Raw genomic sequence first — 21,844 nt, forward strand, 5'->3', positions numbered from 1 at the left:
AGGCTGTTGGGGGGTAACCCAAGCCCGCGCCCTCGGCGGTGGTGCCGCAGAGCAGCGACACGCGGCGGCGGGGACGGTCATAATTCCCCGGAGCTGGTCGCGGTCTCCGTGTAACTCCGCGGCAGAGCTGGCGGCCGTGCTCTCACAACTCAGCGGTGGTGGCGGAGGTGCGGACTTCCCTGTCCCGTGACTCTGAGCAGTCAGCGTGCCTGTAACTCTGCTCCACGTGTCGCGGGACTCACGGCTCCGCGTTAGTGGCGGCGGCGGCGGCGGCTTTCACGTGGTTCTGTGGTGTCGGCTGTGGCTGCATCCACGACAGTCTGTGACGTCGGTTGCGGTCGTGTAACTCGGGTAAGTCTGCAGAGTTGGCCGTGCTGTCCACATGGCCCTGCAGAGCTGGCGACGGTGCTGGGGCCCACACGGCTCTGCAGCGCTGAAGGCGGCAGGCTCCCCCTCCTTGGCAGCGCTGGCCGTGCTAGTTGTCGTTCTGTGCAGTGGCTGCAGGCAGTCTTCACGGAAGCCTGCTCTGGTGGTTATGATATTCACGTAGCTGTGATGGCGAGACGGGGGTGGTGGCGTAATTCAGATAGCACTGTGCCTTGGTCACATGGCACCTACACACCTTTACGATGATGGTAGTGTTGGCGTCCACACGTCACCGTGAGGTCGTGACATTCTGTACCTGTGAGAGTGTTCGCAGCGTCCACATCACGCTGCGGGGTGGTGGCGGTGTTCCCGTGACCCTGCACCGTCATCCAGCACCTCTGTGATGGTGGGCATGGCCTTCAGACGATCTGCAGCGGCCGCTGTCCCGTTCCCTCGTCTGCAGTGGGGGTCACGGGGTGTCCCTTCCCCGAGTCTGTGGCTGTGGATGTGAAACCGGCACGGCTCTGCAGGGGGGCTGGTGACAGCAATCACGCACTTCTGCGAGATCGTGGTGCTGTTAACACAGCTTCGCCGCTGCGGCTGAAGCAGTTTCTTCACTCTGCAGTGCGGCTGGCGGTGGGACTCACAGCCCTCTGGGGTGTTGCTGCGATGGTCCCACAGCTGGGACAGCGCTGGGCGTGGCAACCCCCCAGCTCAGCAGAGTGGGTCGCGGTCTCCACACAGCGGCCACCCTGGTAGCCGGAGGGCCCTGCTGCCGTGGTGACGGCCCCTGCACAACTCGGTAGCAACGGTCCCGCGGCCTGTGACTCTCGTGGTGCCTGCGTCGTTCTGCAGCGTTGGCCGTGGTGCTGGCAACTTTGTGATGGTGGACATGGCGTTTTCGTTAAGCCTTCGGCTTTGGTGGTGGTGGTGGTGGTCACAGAACCCGGTGATGCTGGTCCTGGCGTTTGCCTGTTCTGCGATGTCGCTTTAACCACGTGCCTCTGCAGTGTTGGTGGCCGTCTGGTTCCCGCCTCCATGACGCTGCTCATGGTGCCCATGCGGCTGATGGAAGTGGTGGAATTTAAATAACTCCGGGCCTGTGCAGTGGTTGGAGTAAGAGTCACATTTTGGAGAAATTTAAAGTTTTGCTTGAAGTTATGTAATAAGATATGACAGAGCCAGGCTCAAATTCAGATTTTCTGAATAATTCAAATGCAGCCTTTTCTGGACGACACCGTGAAGGCGCTTCCTGCTAAGTCTGAATTTAACGGCATTGGTATGAAACATCTGCACCTTCAAACTCCACAAGGGCTTTGGACACAAATGGTGTATCTCTCTCATTCTGCGTGTTTGGCTTTAGCTGTGGCCATATTTTCACAAATACGCACACATTTTCACGTGTGAAACTGACAAAAAAATTCAGCTACAAATTTAGATGTATAAGTAATTCTGAAAATTGTTAAATAATGCAAAAGAGGTCTTTCTGGTGAGTCAGAATAGAGCGCCTTTGGGGGCAATCTACAGTTTATTCATAGAGCCCCCAATATGCTTATTATATAATGAAGTTTAACGTTGGCCAAAATGTTGATATTATAGTATTTTCATTCTTTGTTTAAAAATTATAAACCTCTAGAAGCTTCGTAAAGACTAGAAATGTGATGTTGGGACATTGGGGTTTGGGTGGTGGTTACACAGCAGGTACATATTTAAACATTCATTGAATCAGACATGTAAGATTTCTGCATTTTGCAGCATGCGAGTCATAACTCAGCCAAAGGTTTTGAAAATGTATTTCTAGACAAAATAAAACATAGCAACGGGTTTCAGGAGAGTCAAGTCGAGTGCCAAACGGAATATCTTCTGTTGGGTGTGAGTTACTGCTTCTACAGAAACAGAACAAAGGGCCCCCGTGAATATAGAGGTCAAAGGTGGCTTAGGAGACACGAGTGGCTCCAGAAACGGCCTTGCTGCGGCGAGAGGCGGTCTGTGCGTCTCAGTTCTCAGGGCTCACGGCTGGCGTTTCTTTCCCCTTGCAGTACTTGGGGTGCATCGAAGTTCTGCGCTCCATGAGGTCGCTGGACTTCAGCACCAGAACGCAGATTACCAGGTAAGCCCTCTGGAAGCGGACCCCTGTGATGTCACTGTGGAAAGGCGTGCCCTCGGAGGTTCACAGCTCAGAAAGGTCCAGAAGGAGAGCCTGCCCTTGAGCGCCGGTGACCGGTACCAGGAGGCAGGGCCCAGTGTGTTTCAAGCCTTCCGAGGGCTCATCCATTTCGGGGACGTGTGTGGCCTGGCATGAGCCCCCCAAGGGACACGCCAAGCTCTTTTTATAATCTAGCTGCAGACAAATGGAGTGTTGATGTTTGTTTCTTTAATAAATGAAATTCTGATACCAGATTGATATTTTAAAAATCTACTGAACTGTGTTATTTCTTTTCAAAAGAAAATCAGGGTGTCAAGAGAGAATTTGCGACAGAACACACAGAGAATAAAATGCATGGGACTGGCAGTAGAAGAAGGGGGTGTAATTTGAAAAGCAGACCAATTCTTTGAAGGTGTCAGTGATTTTGAGCTTGTTTACGTAGTCTCGACCATCAACTAGATTCTAACTTTCTCGGCAGCTGGAATTGTTGTTAAGCACTTTTTTTTTTAAAATAAAATTCATAGCCTAGTAGAGCTTATACCTTTAGGAAAAAAAATGCCCATTTTGGGTCGTCTTGAAGAAGAGAACCAGAAAGCTAAGAACGGGTCTGTGAAGCAGGTACACTTCCAGGGGCGACGAGCTGGTAGTCGTGGAATTATTTAAATGGTGCCCTCAGAAAATGCCTCATATTTATTTCATTTAAACCTCTCTATGTGAGGGAGGGTGTAGCTCAAGTGGTAGAGCGCATGCTTAGCACGCACGAGTCCTGGGTTCGATCCCCAGTACCTCCTCTAAAAGGAAATAAACCTAATTACCTCCCCACCCAAAAATAAATAAACTAAATAACAGTGTTTAAGTAAAAAAAAAAAAAAACCTCTCTGTTGGATGTCTTTGCATTAGCAAGCTGGAGGCTCGAGACTGTGTTTTAGGAAGCAATTAGCTGCTGAACAATGCACGCACCTCTGTTCTGTGTTTTAAGCACCACAGTGATACCTACTTCTTCCTGTTCGAAGAAATTTGTGTCCAAAAGAGTTGGTGGCTCTCCCCTCTCTGAAGCAGCTCAAGACACACGTGGTGAGAACAGAGCAAGCGGAGCCATCTACGCCGGGGCAGGACTCCGTCTCCACGTGTCTGTAGAGAAGGGCTTATGAAACTTGCCAAGGGGAGGAGTGGTATTTTGAAGTGAGGGCATTTAGAAGAAAAGTTCGAATGCTTACTTCATCGGTCATTCAACCGTCCCAGCCGTGGAAAGGCTCGTGCCCCGCCGGGCGTCTGGGCAGAGCACCGGGGGTGCTGTGACACGGTCCACCTTCGCGTGGGGGCTGGTGGCTTTTAAGAAAAGAACTGTGGACCATCTCTACTGAGTTCCCTTCATAGATCCTGGGACTGCTGTCCTTTTCATTCTCCTGACGTATCTGTTGACCGTTTCCTGCTGGCTGTGCACTCACTGTGCTGGCCGATGTGGGCTGTCTTGCTTTGCCAGGCCTCCTGGTTTTGGGGGAAAAGATGCCAAGACAAATGACTAGGGGGCCTGCGAGGGGCAGGGACCAAGTCCTCCTCCTGGGGAGCGGAGGAGAGTGGGGGCAAGGGAACAAGCCAGTGCCCCTTGCGCGAAGGCCTGGACGCTCTTTGGGGAAGAACCCACACGGGCAGACGGAACAGCAACGCGGCAGAGGACAGCCGTGCACCAGACACCCATCCCACCTCGTCTAGATCTTAGCGGGGGCGCAGCGATGGGCTGGGCCGGCGGGGGGGCCGTCCTTCGACTCGGGAAGCTTGGTGTTGAATTCTCTTTACACCAGAATTGTCCTGGTTTTATTGGACCTTCTGAGAACGATGTTTGCTTTTCTCTAGGATGCTTTATCTCTGACCTCATTTTTATTACGGGGCATGTTGCTTATTTTAGTTAATAGCCAGAGATCGCTTGTGGGAAATCACTGTCAGAAGGAGGCCTTTGTACCCGGGACAGGAATGCCCAGCGGTGCCCTGCAGATGCGGCTTCCCGAGGCTGCGTGGAGCTGGGTGCTAACCGTGCCTGCGGTTAAACTCTACCCCCGTGGTTTACTTGAGACACTAAACACACTCTTGAAGGACTGCAGGGAAATCTAATGCTGTAATTGAGTTGTATCAGACAGGCCCTGGGAAAGTCTGTTTCCAGAGCTCCTTAGCCGTGCCTTCCGTGCGTGTTTGTCTAAGCAAATAACGGCTCCCTGCTCATCTGTTCCACTCTTTCAAGTTTTGGGTGTAAGTGTCTTTTAGAGGCCAAGCCAGGGGTCCTTTCGTTGGGGTCAGCCTGGTTTTACGCTGCTCCTGATGGCTTGTGGCGTTGGCTGCAGCACCGCCCGCGGATCACAGGTGTCTGATGAACGGGTAGCTTTGAAGTCTACCCAGAAGCTGCCGCTGACGGCGTGCGCGGTTTCAGCGGTGGCCGGTGAAGGCTTTGTGGCGACCCGTTCACACTGATCGAGGCCCTCGGTGTCGGGTGGGGAGCCGGCCTGTAGGTGGAACCCGGCTCCGCCAGTTCCCACCTCAGTGACTGTTGCGGGAAGTGCACCTGCTTGGTCACAGGATGATTTCCACGTCGGACGCGCCTGATGCCCACAGGACAGGGCCTCGCAGGGGGGCCGCCCTGTTTAAGCGTTTGCTCCATCCTGTTCCCTGAGCACGTATTCAACACGGTGGGCACGAGGCCCCAGTGTCCAAAGAAGAAGTGAGTGTTTGCAAGCCTGAGGGCAACTGAGGGCGCACAGAGCATGGCCCCCACGCCCACGGCGTCCCTGGGTCACCCTGCTGGTGGTTTTCATAGAGGAGCTGAGACCTTCGGTGGCTGTGGGAGCCCGGCCCGGGGGCAGAGACGCCCTCCGCAGAAGTGGCTGGCTTCCCAGCGTGCCCCTGGCCGCTCTACCAGACGCGGCCTTCCAGAAGGGGAATGCCTTGAACTCCCACCCCGAGTGTGTCCCCGGTCCAGGACGGGTCTGGGGTGTGGCACAGTATTGTCCCCACACCCTCGCGGGTCCTCAGCGATGCGCCTCTACGAAGGCTGTGCAGGAATCCCGGTGCAGAAGCGTGGCTGCTCTGGAGCTTGTGGGAGCTGCCCTCTGCTCCCTCCCCCAGCGCCACTGCTCAGTCCCCGAAAGCCACGTGGGGACCCGTCCTCGCTGAGGGACTCCACGCTGGCTGTGCAGCTCCCCGAGGACCAGGTCTCGGCTTGGTGTCACCCTGGAGAAGGACCCCAGCCAGGGGCCATCAGAGACCCCCTCTTTCATCTGAGTTAGGCCACTGGGCCTCCCCACGAGGTGGCTCTGGCCCAACGCTGACGGCCACTGCCCCGGCAACTGGCCCTTCTGCCCGCGGGGTCCACCGCATGGTCGTCCTGTCCTGCGACGTCTCTCGTCTCTCCTCGGGGACGGGTTGAGCTGAGTTACTGTGCATCCCGTCAGACGGACGTGCTCGGGGTCAGACTCCTGGGGAGCAGCCCGTCCGGCGCTCTGCACGGTGACAGACGCTCCCGGGTTCCTGTGGTCATGGGAACAGCACTGCCTCTCTTCCCCCTCCCCTTTGATTTCCTGATCTGCTAATTTTTATTTTATTTATCTCGTTAAACTCGGTCTATTCTGGGAAGTTACCGTAAGCCGTTTTTAGGGCATGGAAAGCCATAAGCACGTGGACAGTCACTCCCAGAGCACTCAGCACGGTGGCCTCCTCACACAGCAAGTGTGAACAGCGGAAGTGTGTTTTTGGTTCTAAACGACCCAGCCGACCTCTGGCACTGCTTGGATTCATCCGATAACAGCCCAGTTTGCTTTCCACCCCCGCTGGCGCAGACGGACGCGTGAACCCAGCGTGCGTGGCTTTGCTGCCCACCCCCCCCAGGGTGAGCGCCTGGACAGACCATTGCCCGGGGCCCCGCACAAACCTGCTTTTGCCAAACTGGAGAGAGTAAGCAGCTGAATCCAGCTGAGGTGTTTTGTTTCCCTTGTTTTAAAGTTGCCCTAGTTCCCGCAGGCCCCGAAGATGCTGGTCGGGCCCAGACCTTGACCATTGCAGCCCGCGGACGTGGCCGCTCCCTAAGAATTCCGCTCGCCCACACGCTGGAGGGTTCTGCGTCAGAGTCGAGATGCTTTCAGAATTCCCCAGGAACACGCAGAACATCCCTCTGGTTTGAAACCAAACTCGAAACTTGACAAAGAACGCCCTTTCTCCTGGAAGTGTTTCGCTTTCATTCTTTTGTGTTCTTTTTCGACCCGTCGGTGGGGCCTCCGGGCACTCTTACTGCTGACGACTTTCGTCAGCCTCGCCCGTGTTGAAGGTCAGGGTCGCCTGGCCGCGACCTGCTCACGGCGCTCAGCCTGGGCAGAGCGTATGTGGACAGACTCTGCGTCAGCCGGTGACGCTGGGAGCTTTTCTGTCCGAGGTTTTACGCGGGGGCTTTGGTTAGAAGGTGGGTGTGTGAGCACGTGGAAGTGGTTCTACTGGGAACTGAGAGTCTGAACAAAGTAGCAAGGCTGCCCGGACGGTGTGAGGGAGAAGGGAGGCCGGGGACGAGGCGTCCTGCGTCACGGACGCTCCTGGTACGGGGAGAATGGCGGCCTGGCTTGCGGGGCATCTCTTACCGGTCGGCAGCAAAGAGGGCTCCACCTTCAGTGGACGGAGGGCCAGCCAGACGAGCTCGGCGCGGCTTCTCCACTCGGTCCACCCTCTCTTCTCCGAGCTGACCTGGAAGGCGTGGTAATGCTCCCTTCTCCAGTCACCTCTGGCTCCCAACATTCTACACATCTCAAAGTAAATAAATAAATAAATAAAGCCAAGGTAAAAACTTTCACCCCACGATCCTTCAGCTCCACCCGAGTCCCCGAGCATCCTCATCTGTGTGTGCCCATCACAGCTCCGGCGCATTTTCCCTCGGGCGCATGCAGGCCTCCCGGCACCGCGGGCCCTCGTTGGACTTCCTGCGAGAGAGGGGCCGACCAGGCTGCGGGCCGGGCGCCCTGAGCTCCTCCACCCACACCCCGTCCATGGCACCCTTCACCATCTCGCCTCAAACGGTCCTGTGTCACGTGGCCATTTCATCACTGTTCATGGGAGGGGTGGTTTGGGGAAAGGCCGCAGTGACTAACACGGTATTTGTATTGTTTGTAGAGACTTTCCCATCCTCTGGGTGGCATTCCAGCTGTGAGGAGCTGCTGTGGCAGAAGACGGACCCAGAGGAAGGAGGCAGGTAAGGGCTGGGCGCCTCTGCCTCTGGGGGTGGTGGTGGCACATGGTCCAGGGAATGCCATGTGGTCGCACTGCACTCCCCTGCCGTGTAGGAAGGTGGAAACACCCGGGGGTGGGCGTCTGGACGTCTTCTGTCCAGGTTTGGGGTGACTGCTTCCTCTTGGGCTGCGGCATGAACTCCACAGGCCGCGCTTTGGTTCTGTGGCTTCCTCACTCTGCAGGCCCGGAGGACTATTTGGAAGGGCCCCTGTTTGCAAATCCGTCGTATCAGCGGAGTTAAGATACGTGGTTGGCATCTGGCCTTTGGCTCAAGCGCCTTCATGTCCGTGGATCTGGTCTCTCCAGTTAGAGTCCTCGGTTGTGACATTCCAGAATCCCTTTCTCACTTCAAAATAAACACCTCTAATGTCGATTTAAGTTCATCGCACCAGGAAAAGGAACAAATCTGTGAAAATTTTGCCCGAGGCTGGTTGACTCTCAGAATTAGAAGGGAGAGCAGAGGGTGTGAACAGCCTGCCCGCCCCGCCCCGCGTACCCGGCTGGTGCAGGGCGGCCGGCTCGCGGCCTCAGCCTTCCTGGCTCGTTCTAAATTTACTTGTTCCGAATGCGTTTCACAGGCTGAGCCTCTCCCGAAGCCTTCCGCCCCCAGGGGGGCGAGGCCTGGCGGGAGTGGGGGGTGTTTTCTCAGTTTAGAAGCTTTTTGACAACACCAGCTTGGTGGTGTGCAGGCGCGTCCGGCGTCAGCTGAAGCAGGCTGAGTCCTTCCGCCTTGCTTCTCCGCTGCTACTTGGGGTTTCACACCAGCCAGAGCAGTTTTGTGCCCCTGCGCCTCCTTCATCATCGTTGGCGTGTGAGAATGTGCTCGATGGGGGGGGGCGTGGATCACAGGTGCTCCAGAAACCACGCCTGGGGGAAAGGGGCCCAGAGTCACAGGCAGCGGGACAGGCGTTAGCAAGCACATGGAAAGTGCTGAAAAGTACCGCAGAAGCAAGGAGGAAGCTCCTCAGGGCCTGGATGAGTCTGGGAGGACTTCCTGAAGGAGGACGCATTTAACCTCAGGGTGAATTTGTCCCCCAACCACGCAGCAGACCTGAAGGAAGCGTAAAACAGGCCACTGCTTCCACTTGGGGTTCTGCCTGCTGGCTTCTGTGCAGTAATGCTAATGCCTGCCAGAGGGTGGGGGTCTGAGTCGGGCTCAGCGAGGGAGCTCGGGCACAGTCTGCACCCCCCTGAGGTCTGTCCGGCCCTGGGCCCTGCTGCCTTTAGGGCCCCAGAAGGGCCTTGGGGCAAAGGGACAGGGGTGCCTGCTTCCTGATAGGCCTCAGTGTAGTGTTCGGTCCCCACAGGCTAAAACACGCTGATACCCAGTTTGTGAGGGTGAAATGAGACATCGCTTCTAGAACCACCTGGCACAGGCCATGCACGGGAAAGCTGCTCGAGGCCGTTCCCCTGACCGGACCCGCATGTGCAGGGGCCCTAACCTGTCCCCTGAGCATGCCTGAGAGTCGGGGCGCGGAGCCTCCGGGGGAGGGTGCTGCAGGGAGCACGGGCGGGGGGGCCGGAGGTCTCCATCATGGAGTGGGGGCCCGGCTCTGGCCCTGGACATCCCTGGAGCCCAGCGCGGGCCGGGGGCTGTGAGGGGACAGCTCCGGCTGACGGTTCACAGCACCAAACGCTCGGCTCCCGGGCCTGTGTCTCTGAGTCGGGTTTTTCTCTTGAGGCCTCTCTGGACACTGTCCCGGCCGCTCGTCTGGGCAGCTGTGTCCTGGCCCGTAGGGCAGGGCTGTACTTACAGGGGTGGGCTCCTGACCCAGCGGGCGAGGGAAAGGATCCCTGGGGACCAGCCCAGGAGAGCGTTCCAGCGTCTCCCTCCCTCTCAGGGGTGGCTCCTCACCCGGGAGGAGGGAGGGAACCCCCCAAACAGGCTTGTGGAGGGCGTTAAAAAGGACACCTCGAAGCACTGGGGTCAGGGTCTAGCTGCTCAGCACGTCTGGGAAGCTGTGTTTTATCGTGAGTCTCATCCTCACCCTTTCCAAGTTTCTGTAGGTGAGAATATCTGATAATACGATTGATACTATTATTCAAAGTGTCAGTGTCAACCAGTGTCATTCAGGGCAGTGTTTCCAGCTGAACAGAAAGGGGGGTGTGGTACAGCCAACGGAAGTTACTGACAAGGGTCAACTGCTTGGAGATGTGGCGTTAGTTTTCCCTTGAACCAGTATCATCTAGCGTTTCATTCTGTCCCCCTGCTTTGCCAGTTGCTGCCTAATTATGATTAATAATAATAATACTCGTATTGAACACTTACTGTGTTCCGGGCATTACTCTAAGCATGCCATTCATTATTGCAACAAATTTTTATCGATCACATGTACCGTGTCCGGTCACTGTTAAGGTCCCAGGAACAGGGCACTAAGTAAAGGCTTACGGTCTGCCGCAGGGAGAGAAAATAAAACACACAGACGTGTGTAAGAGAAGGGTGTTAAGGTGAACTTGAATCTGAACCGGACTTCTTTGTAGTTGCAGATCATCACGTCGCAGTTTCACATGTTTGGCGTAGTAATTTCAGGTAGCGATGGGGGGGTGTGAGGTCTCCCGTCAGGGTCCCTGGGAGGTTGGTTGTGTGGATTTTGGAGATAAGGAAGCTGAGGATGGGGAAGCTGACAAAAACTGTTCAAATCCGCAGAGCCAGGCAGAGTCGGGACTGGAACCCGAGCAAGTCCGAGTCCAGAGGCGAGAGTGGCCCGCCCTGCTCCTGCCGCAGCGAGGGGGCTGCGTCCCTCGGGAGCCACGGGCGCCGTGCTGGCGAAGCCCAGACACGCCCCTGGCGGGGGCTGCCCCTGGCGGATGGACCCTCTACAAAATGCCGTGGGGGCCTTGAGCAGAGCGCAGAGAAGCTGAGGCACCTGCAGGCTGGCTGGGATGCGTGGGCAAACACACCCAAGGAAGAGGGTCGGGGCGCGCAGGGTGGGCTCTGCAAAGGCCGTGCGCCTGCCCTGTTCATCCTGCCGGCGTTCATCCTGTGCTGCAGCCGCACTTCATAGAATTTCACTAAGTAACAGAAGGAAAAATATTAACAATGCTTTTAAAAATTTTCATGTGGGTAGTTTATAGAGAGGATGGGGACCTCACCGCCTTAACTAGCACCAAGTGAGGAGGGTGGGCTGGCATGGGGGGAGCTGGGGGGGCGGGCGGGATGGGGAGGAGAGGACAGATGGGGTGAGGAAGGGGGCTGGGGGCGCTGCACAGGGGGTCGGCCAACTGGGGTCGGGGGAGACGGGGTGGGCGGGGAAGGTGGAGGGGCTGGTGGAGAGGACAGTTCTGCAGGGCGGGAGATGGTCTTCCGTTTCTCACCTTGAACGTCCCAATAAACCAGTCTGATTCCCACCTTCTGCGCCCCGCCAGCTGGAAAACGCAGGCAGTGCCCAGCTTCCTGGTTTCTCCTTTCATTTCAAGCACGAGTAGCGCTCTGTCAGGGTGACCTCGTCGCCTGGTTTTCTGACAAGCTGGTTATGGAGACCAGGGGCCAGGGACGCAGCCGTCTCTCCCAGCGAGGGCACCTGTCACCCGGCGGCATGGAGACTTCCAGCCACGGGGCCCGTTCCTGGGTCAGAGGCAGGGACAGAGGCAGGCTCAGAGCGCGGCGTGGGCCTGGGCAGCCGGCTGGCAGCACCGCCGAGGGGTCAGGATCTCACGGGATGTGTGGCGAGGAAGGGCGAGGGGCTAGGCTGAGTCCAGATGTCACTGAAACGCAGAGAAAAGGGGGCTAGACAGACACCGCGCCCAAGTTTACGGAAGACTTTGCAGAGCCGCACGTGTGCTGCCTCGAGATTCATTTCCGTGTTTACGTGGTTACTTCTTTACTTCTCTGGCAGCCTGTTAAGCGGCTCTGTCTCCTAGCGCAACTTCCTGGCTGGTAGGGACGTGTCACTCTTTGAAGGGACGGGAAACAGGACACTCCTCCATTACCGTGATGCTGTCCCACGGAGATTCTGCTGCAGCGGGCTGGGGCGAGGCCTGGGCCACCCCCAGGGCGAGCCTGCTGACACCTCTGGGCGACAGCACTGGGCACACATCTTTGTCTCCTCCCTGCCGTGTCACACCACACGGAGGGGACTTCTCGCCTAACCTGGGCTCCACTGTATGGATTTCTCGACGAATCCATCCTCCCCGCCAAGTTCTCAAACTCGGACATCCATCAGAATCACCTGGAGAGCTTGTTACAACCAACGGCCGGGACCCACCTCCGGAGCTTCTGACTCAGGAGCTCTGGGGCGGGGCCGAGGGTTGCATTTCCAACCCGTTTTCGGGGGGTTGCCGATGCTGCCGGCCCAGGTGCCACCCCTGGAGAAGCAAGGTTCCAGAGTCCTAGTGTCGATTTCTGAACCCTTCGCAGCTGCCCACGTGTGAGACCACAGCTTTGACAACAGGCCCATTTATTTTGTTTGTTTGTTTGTTTGTAAGTGATCCCAGTCATCCAAAATATTTAACAATGGAGACGCGCACGCACGGCTCGGTGGCATTGAAGGGCTTAAGTAGAATCCACAAGAGGAATAGATGGCGTTCATTCTGTATTCTCCTCGGGGACCATCTGGCCTGGTGTGTATTTATAATCCTCACGCCAGAAGCACGTCTGTGTAAGAATGTACCCTCTGATTGCTCCTTTTCTGTCTTGTTCTGCGAGTTCACTTACCCCCAGACGTACCATTCCCTCTTCGCCCTTGCAGGGGGAGCTAGAGTCGCAGGTTCTGGAGGCAGACTGTCTGGGTGTCTGATAAACTGACCAACTTTCCAGCTGTGGGACGTTGCGCAAATAACTGAAGTTCCCTGCCTCAGTTTGCCCGTCTTTAAAATGGGAATCATAACAGCACCTCCTTCACAGTGTTGAGGTGGAGTTGAGTTAATATCTGAGAAGCGCCTGACGTGCTGCCCAGTACATGGGAGGGCCCAAGACACATTCGCTGATACTGATATTTTAATTTTTACTATATCCTCGTCTTGTCAGTAATCTCACTGCTCTAAATAACACTTCTAGATATAAAAGCCACAAATCTGTGTTTGTGCCTCTGAATCTTCTCTTAAGCCCAGTGCTGTGTTTTCAGCAGCTGCCTGGACCTGTGTCTTCCTGGAGATGCTCAGCCAGCTGCCAAGTCGTAGGCAGCCTGTCTCTGCCATCCCTCCTCTCTCGCCTCTGCTGCTGCAGTCAGGTCCAGCTCTCGTCTCCTTGAGTATTTGTCGTGACTGCAGCCCACACGTCATCCCAAAGTGGAAACCAGGGAGTCAGAGTCAGCCCGCCTCTCCTCCCCGTTCAGTTCCCAGCGCTGTTGACTCTCCCTCGGAAGCCTCGCTAGTAACCTCTCCCCTTTCTTTCAGTCTCTCTCCTTCAGTTCCCTTGGTCCTTGCTGATCGGTTCACGTGCCTGAGTCACATCACTCCGCATTAAGCTTTGCTGCCTTATCTACTACCAGCAGGAGGCAATGAAAAAATTTTAATTGACTATTCAGTGTTTCCCTTGACCTGCCCCAGCATAGCTTTCCAAATACATTTCTTGTAAGTCCCCATTAGGCTTCTTTTGCACAACCAGACTGACCTACACGCTGCCCCACTCTCCTGGTCCACTGCCACACCTCAAGGTCAAATTTTCAGCCCCAAGAAGTACTTGCTTTTGCCCTGAGCACAATAAGGCCACTTTGTCTGCATTGCTCTAGAGGCTTTTAGCTTATTGCACATTGTGTTAGACTTCTAAAGACGCAAGCCATTTTTCGTCTACTCTGAAACACCGTTCCCTGGTGGGGGTCGGTAGAGCTCAGTGGTAGAGCGCGTGGTTGGCATGCATCAGGTCCCGGGTTCAATCCCCAGCACCTCTGTTAAAAACAAAATACCGTCTCCTGTAAAAACTGCTTTATTATTTTATAACTGCTGAGAAAAAAGCACTGCCTATTAAACTGTGACACGGTGCTTTCATGTTGCTCAGATTCGATTTGTCTATGTTGGAAAAAGCCGCCTTGGACTTTTGCAGGCACAGATTTACATCATTATAATTCTTGTACATTTGTTAGAAGGAAAACAGGAGTAATATGAAAAAGATATTCCCCAAAGAATTTTTTTTCCAAGTTCAGAGTCTGAATGTAGTGAATCATTTTTTGATGCAGAATCTTGCTATTTTTGTTTTTCCCTAAGTTTTATTGTCCTTTGGGCCATTTCAAGAGCATTGGAAATCGATAAAATTGGAATCAGAAAAAGAAAAGAAAAGAAAAATGTTTGAAACAGAAAGTGGTTTTTAATAAGCACTAAAATTGATAAACTACTACTTAGACTGATTGAGGAAAGAGAGAGAAAACTGAAATCACCAATGACGGGAATGAAGGAGAGGACTTGGGTACAAGCCCTGCGGACGCTGACGGGATGAGACGGGAGTATTGGGAACAATTTTACATCGACCAATTGAATAATGTAGATAACACGGACAAATTCCTTTGAAGGCACAACTCCCAAAGTAGCTTAAAAGAAAAACAGATGCCCTTAATAGGCCTGTATCTGTTAAAGAAATTAAATTCACGGTAAAAACCAACCAACCAGCCTTCCCATGGGGAACACTCGAGGACTGCGTGGCTCCACGGTGACTTCTACCACACATTTAAGGGCGAAATGACATCAGTTCTCCACAGTCTCTTCCAGGAAATACGAGGGGACAATTCCCAGTTCGTTTTGCGAGGCCAGCATCATCCTGATGCTGAAGCCAGACAAAGGCATCGCAGAAAACCAAAACCACAAACAAAACCACTTGTGAACTTGGACATAAAACCCTAACAACAGAGCAGCAGACTGAGTCTAGGAGGATGTCAAAAAGGTAATGATATGTCACACCCTGGAGGGTGGTTCAAGGACTGTAAGGTTGGCTCAACATCAAAAAAAAATCAATCAATGTGATTCCCCATATCCACAGACTAAAAAAGAAAAAAAATATATGAAAATCTTAAGAGACGAAGAAAAGCCTGTGATAAAATTCAGCACACATTCATGACAGAACCCTCAGCACACTGGGACGAGAAGGAAACCCTTAATCTGAGAACAAGACATCCACGAGGAACCGTCGACCAGGATCACGGTCAGTGGTGGAAAAGCAAGTGCCCTCCTTCTAATCTCAGGAGCAAGGCGCGAATGTCTGCTTGCACATCCCTTACTTGGCACTTTTCTAGAGAATTTAGCCAGTGCAGTAAGACAAGGAGGAAAGAAAAAGAGAAGCCAAATAAATTGGACAGGAGGAAATAAAACTGCCTTTATTTGCAGATGGCATAATCCTCTCTGTAGGAACGTCTGAAGAATCTGCACGAACGCTGCTAGAATTAATAAGCGGGTTTGGCAAATTTTCAGGGTATAACTGATACAATATCAATTGTATTTTTATATACAACCAAAGATTAATGGAGAAATGAAACTTAAAAGGGACCATTTACAATAGCACAAAAGCCCATGAAATACTCAGTGTTAAATTTAACAAAATAACGTGTAAGATTTAAAGGCAAAAAACCTCTAAACGCTGATGAGAGAAATTGAAGAGGATCTAAATAAATGGAGACATATACTGTGTTCATGGTGTGGAAGCCTGTACTGTTAAACGGGCAGGTCTTCCCAGGTTGATCTATGTATTCAATACAATTCCAGTCGAAGTCCCCGTAAGACATTTGCAGATATTGGCAAGCTGATTCTTCAGTGTATATAGAATAAGCAGAGAGCCAGAGTAACCAAAACAGTTTTGAAAAAGCAATACAAAGAGAACTCATGCTATTTCCAGTAATCAGTAGAGTGCGATGTCAGCATAAAGACAGAACAACAGACATGCAGAGTCCAGAAGCATCCCCACGTGGCACGAAGTGACATGACGGTCAATTAATTTTATTGTTATTTCTTTAAAAATTCTTTAAACATATTTCTTCTTTATTTTCCATGTTACTAAATTCGCATTTATTTCTTGAGGAGTGGGGAGGTAATTAGGTCGATTTTGTTATTTATTTTTAGAGGAGGTACTGGGGACTGAACCCAGGAAAAGTAAACCAAGGACGATAAAGCCAACAGCGACGAACTTCTGTCTCCGTACACGACAAACAGCCTCACTCAACACACACACTTACCTTGGGGAAACAAAACACATATACTTCACTTGAGAAAACGGAAGTTAACTTGCAATGCCTCATAGTCCTCAGTCCAAATGCTAAAACTATATAACTTCTCGAATAACACATTTGAGACAGTCTTTGTAATCTTGAGTTAGGCAAAGACTCCTTAGAACACAAAAAGCACAAACCATAAAAGAAAAAAAAAGGACACATTTGCTTCATCAAATTAAAATTTTTCTTTTCGAAAAACTTTGCTAAAAGAATGAAAGACAAACTCCTGACTGGGTAGAAATATTTACACAAAACACGTTATCTGGTAAAGGATTTGTATCTGGAACATAGAAAGAAGTTTTGCAGCAAAGCAGTTTTTAAAAATGAGCAAGTGCTGTGAACAGCACTTCACAGAAGAAGAGATATGGTTGACAAATAAGCCCATGGGAAGATGTTCAGCGTCGTTAGTCAGTACCAAGGGCTGGCCACCATGCAGAGGAGCTGCTGAAACCCTCAGGCATGGCTGTTGGGCAGGCAAAGTACAGTCACTTTGGAAGACAGTTTGGCAACTTCTTATAAAGTTAGTCACTTACTGTGTGACCCAGCAATCCCACTTCCTTTTTAATTTTTAAAAGAGAAATGAAAACATATCCACACAACATACAAAACCCTGTATATATGAATGTTTATAGCAACTTTTTTCATAATTGTCTCAAATTGGAAAAAAACCCTCGAATATCCATCTACTGGAAAACGGACAGACCAAATTCTTTGCCAGCATAATGGAATACTACTCAGCAATGAAAAGGAACAAAATATTTTTAAAAATTAATAGTCACCATGCTGTACATTATATTTCCAGAACTTATTTTCTTATAATTGGAGGTTTGTGTGTTCTGACTGCCTTCACCCATTTCCCCCATCCCTACCTCTCACCTCTGGCCACCACCAATTTGTTCTCTGTTTCTGTGAGTTTGATTATTTTAGGTTTCACATATAAGTAACATTATAGAAGATTTGTCTTTGTCTGACTTATTTCACTTAGCATAACGTCCTCAAGTTCCATCTATGTTGTCAAAAATGGCCAGTTTTCCTTTTTCATGGCTGAATACTATTCTATTGTATATCTGTACCATGTTTTCTTTATTCATTCATCCACTGATGAACATTTAGGTTGTTTTGAAGTCTTGGCTATTGTAAATAATGCTACAATGAATAAGGGGCTGCAGATACCTCTCTGAGGTAGTGATTTCATTTTCTTTGGATATATACCCAAAAGTGGAATTGCTGGATCATGTGGTAGTTCAAGTTTGTATTTTTTGGGGAACCTCCATACTGCTTTCCATTGTGGTTGCACCAATTTACATTCCCGCCAACAGTGCATAGGAATTCCCTTTCTCCACATCCTTGCCACCACTTTTCCTTTTTTGATAAGAGCCACTCCAGCAGGTTGACACCTGATGTCTCGTGGTTTTGATTTGCATTTCTCTGATGTAGTAGTTGATCACCTTTTGATGTACCTGTTGGCCATTTATATATCTTTTTTGGAAAAATGTCTGTTCAGTTCCTCTGCCCATTTTTAAATCACAATGTTGTTGTTTTGCTATTGAGTTTTAAACCTTTTATCAGATAGATGATTTGCAAACATTTTCTCTCATTCCGTAGATTGCCCTTTCATTTTGTTGATGGTTTCCTTTGTTGTGCAGAAGCTTTTTAGTTTGATATAGTCCCATTTGCTTACATTTGCTTTTGTTACCTTTTCTTTTTGTGTCAACCGCCCTGCTCCCCACCAAATTATTGACCAGATCTGTGTTAAGGAGCTTACCCACTACTTTTTCTTTTAGAAAATTTTTTTGTTTCAGGTCTATGTTCAAGGCTTTAGTCCATTTGAGTTGATTTTTGTGAATGATGTAAGGTGGTCCAGCTTCATTCTTTTGCATGTGGCTGTCCAGTTTTCCCAACACCATTTATTGAAGAAACTATACTTTCCCCATTGTATATTCTTAGCTCTTTTCTTGTAAATTAATTGGCTATATATGAGTGGGTTCATTTCTGGGCTCTCTGTCTGTTCCATTGTTCTTTGTGTCTGTTTTTATGCTAATACCACACTGCTTTGATTACTACGGCTTTGTAATATGGTTTGAAGTTGGGAAGTGTTATGCCTCCAGCTTTGTTCTTCTTTCCTAAGATTGCTTTGGCCATTTGGGGTATTTTATGGCTGCATACAAACTTTAGGATTGTTTGTTATAGGTCTGTGAGAAGTGCTGTTGGAATTTTGATAGGGATTGCAGTGAATCTGTTTATTGCTTTTGGTAGTACAGACATTTTAACAATATTGATTCCTTCAATCCATGAGCACAGAATATCTTCCCATTTATTTGTGTCGTCTTCAGTTTCTTTCATCAATATCTTACGGTTTTCAGTGCACAGATCTTTCGCCTTCTTGGTTAGATTTATTCATAGGTGTTTTATTCTTTTCGATGCATTTGTAAAAAAGATTGTTTTCTTAATTTCTTTCTGATAGTTCATTGCTAACATATTGAAATGCAACTGATTTTTGTGTATTGATTTTGTTTCCTGTGATTTCACTGGATTTGTTTGTTAGTGCTAACAGTTTTTTGGTGGAGTCTTCAGGGTTTTCTACACATAATGTGTCATCTGAAAATAGACAGCTTTCCTTCTTCCTTTCCAGTTTGGATGCCTTTTATTTGTTTTTCTTGTCTCGTTGCTCTGGTTAGGACTTCCAGTACTGTGTTCATAAAAGTGGCAAGAATGGGCATCCTTGTCTTGCCCTAATTTTGGAGGAAAAACTTCCAGATTTTCACCATCGAGTATGATGTTAGCTACGAACTTGTCACATATGTCCTTTATTATGTTGAGGTACATTCTCTCTGTACACAGTCTGTTGAGTTTTCAATCACGATTGGATGTTGAATTTTGCCAAGTGCCTTTTCTGCATCTATTGAGATTATTACAGTTTTTATCGTTCATTTTGTTGATGTAGTGGATCACACGGATTGATTTGTGGATGCTGAACCATGCTTGCGTCTCTGGAATGAATCCCACATGGTCACAGTGTGTGATCCTTTTAATGATTATTGAATTCGGTTTGCTAATATTTGTCTGTGGACTTTTGCATCTTTGTTCATCAGGGATAGTGGCTTACACCCCTTTTCTTGCGTTGGTTTTTGTATCTGGGTAATGTTTGCTTCATAAAATGAGTTTGGAACTTTCCCCTCCTCTCCTGATTTTTGGAAGACTCTGAGAAAACTCCGTGTTAATTCTTCTTTAAGCGCTTTGTAGAGTTCACCAGTGAAGCCATCTGGTCCCGGGGTTTTCTGTGTTGGGAAGTGTTTGATGACTGATTCTGTTTTACTAACCATTGGTCTGTATGACAGAATCTCGATACATGTAGTCATACAGGGAAGTCCAAAAGCACTGTGCTGAGTGAAAGAAACCAGACACAAAGGGCTGCATGCTCTATGATCCCATTGACATGACATTCTGGAAAAGGTAAGACTGGAGGCAGAGATCAGATCCAGTTGCCACGGTTTGGAAGTGGGGGGAGGGAGCTGACCGCAAAAGGGGCATGGGGAAGCCTTTTGGAATATCGTCTCTCTCGATTTGGTGGTGATAACATGATGGTACATGCTTTTCAAAACTCATAGAGCTGAACATCTAAGAAGGGGGAATTTTAACCCATGTAAATTATATCTTGAGAAATCTGTCTCTTAAACAGGTGCTCCACTATTGTCTCTGAAATTTTCTTTCAAACTAATGGTACTTGTTCTGCAAAAGTTGTGATGCAGGAATTGGTAACTACATCATGACTGTGGCCTTGCCCAAGGAGGTTTCAGACATGTTAAAATATGAAAAAAAATTTTTAAAAAAGTGCATCTTAGAATCAACTCCTTGTGGTTCCTTCTCTTCCCCAGAGAAGGAAAAGCTCTCTGAGCCTCTAAGGCCTTTGATGACATCGTCCGAGACTGGCTTTTTCTTCCACCTCACAGACGTTGATTAATAATTATTGAGCAAGTTAGTGCATTTTACACTAGAGACGCTTCTTAGACCTGAGCTAATAGGTGGAGAATTTTGTGCCTTGCACAGATAGTAATCAGGCATAAGTTTTAGGAAATAACTCTATTCTCTGGATCAAGGTGGACTCTTTTTTTTCTGAGTATAAAAATAACACCAAGAAATTAATGTGTGCACATTGGTAGAAAATTGGAGTGTATAGAAGCAGTTTAACGTCCCACCCACAAACCCAACACCATTAAATATTCTAAAATATCACATTTCAACTGTCAGAGGCACTCCCTTCACATTTTAGCATCTCTGAAGTCTGGGTGCATCTGTGTTCGGCCGTATCTCACCCTCTTCCTGCACGGCGGGCTGCCGCTGTATGTTTCCTGTTGTTACTGATCGCGTGGCCGTCTGCCTGTTGTTCCTGTCAGCTCAAGCAATGACTTTGGTCCTCAGTGGTCAGTCCCCCCACCATTCAAGGGAACACAAGTCCTCACTGTTGGCCAAAATCCTTCCCCCAACCCCTTTTGGAAAAGCCAAGCATTAACTTTTGCATAATAGGCTTCAGCGGCTTGGAAGAAAATACCAAAATAGTTCTTCTAAAAACTGCTGTATCACCTACATCCTTGTTGGCTCAGAGGATGACAATGCATGGAAATGCCTGGAGACCAACAACAGAATCAGAATGTGTTTTTCAAGTGTTGAAACCACAAGGCAAAGAGCTTGGGAGGATATTTTCGTCTATTTCACTTACCTACTTCATTTTACACATGCAGAAGAGTGACATATATAAAGAAAATCTATGCATTAGTAAGTCAAACAGGGTTCTCTGCATGTATAGAAGAAAAATTCTAAGTGGTAAAATGTTGTAGCGTAGTTTTTTCTTTAGTTGTGGGACGTGTAGTATGATCCGTTTCTGCCATCGGTTGCATCTTCAGTTTGACTAAAGACAGCGCCTCCATTTTTTTCTACGCATTTAAAAGCACTCCACACGATTTTAAACTAATAGAAAAGGTGCAAGAATAGGACAAAGGACTCCAGCAAATCTCTAATGTTTTTTTCTGAACCATTTTGAGAACACAGGGGAGATACTGTGCTTCTTAGACCTTGACCAGGTAACAACGTGCTTCCTCAGGGCAGTGACATTTTCTGACTCAGCCAGAGCACAGGGATCAAATCCGGGACTACAGCACTGACAGGACACCCTTGCCTACCCACATTTCATCAGTTGTCCCAGTAACGCCCTCCAGAGCCGTCCCCGCCCCCTGCAGCGTTCTGCCCGGGCCCGCACAGTGCGTGCGTTTCGTTGTCACGTCTCTTTGCGCTGGGGCGCGCCCCAGCCTTTCTTTGTCTTCCTTGAGGCTGACATTTATGAAGAGGACACGCCAGTGTAGAACTTCCCTCCGTTTCAAGGCGCCTGTTGCTCCCACGATTCATCTCGGGTTGTGTACTTCTGGCATTAAACAGCAGAAATCGTTGTCCATCCCGGTGCGCGACATCGGGAGCACGTCATGTCACTTTGTCTCGATACCGATGATGTCGACTTCGACGAGTGAGCTAAGGGGGTGTATTTCTCATGTACGGTGTTGATACAACGGTGTTCAGACTGCCTACAAAGGGTCGTGTTCGTCTCTCTTCCCTTAGGATCACAAACATTTCTAACCATCGAAAGCTCTCAGTATTTACTGCTTACGACTTTGACAGAACGAAGTCTGACGTGTCTGGATGCAGCAGGGACTGAGCCAAGTTGCCCTGAAACTTGGCTGTGCGTTTCCCTGACGAGCCCGCGGTGAGGCCTTCCTGCGGCCCCCGAAGACCCCGGGCTGTCCCCACAGGAGCCCCCGGGGAGCTCCTGGGCCAGCACACAGGAGCTGCTCCGTCAGCGTTCGCTCAGATCTTCCATTTTCACGAACCCGGGGACAGGACTGAAAATGAAGCATCAGGAAAAGCAAGCTGCTGATCGAGGCAGCCCACAAAACGTGGT

The 21,844-nt window shown here is 50.2% G+C and overlaps 1 protein-coding gene across 4 annotated transcripts in view; it reads left to right on the forward strand.

Annotated features, from left to right (window-relative positions):
- Nucleotides 1–21,844, forward strand: part of SHC3 (SHC adaptor protein 3) — a 136,978-nt gene that overhangs the window by 37,690 nt on the left and 77,444 nt on the right. For all 4 annotated transcript variants that reach the window (XM_072952751.1, XM_072952752.1, XM_072952753.1 and 1 more), the window contains one exon: nt 2,406–2,476. In XM_072952751.1, the coding sequence (XP_072808852.1) occupies nt 2,406–2,476 (71 nt within the window). The remainder of the gene's footprint in view (nt 1–2,405; nt 2,477–21,844) is intronic.

This window comes from Vicugna pacos, chromosome 31, assembly GCF_048564905.1.
Source record: "Vicugna pacos chromosome 31, VicPac4, whole genome shotgun sequence".
NCBI classification, from domain to species: domain Eukaryota; kingdom Metazoa; phylum Chordata; class Mammalia; order Artiodactyla; family Camelidae; genus Vicugna; species Vicugna pacos.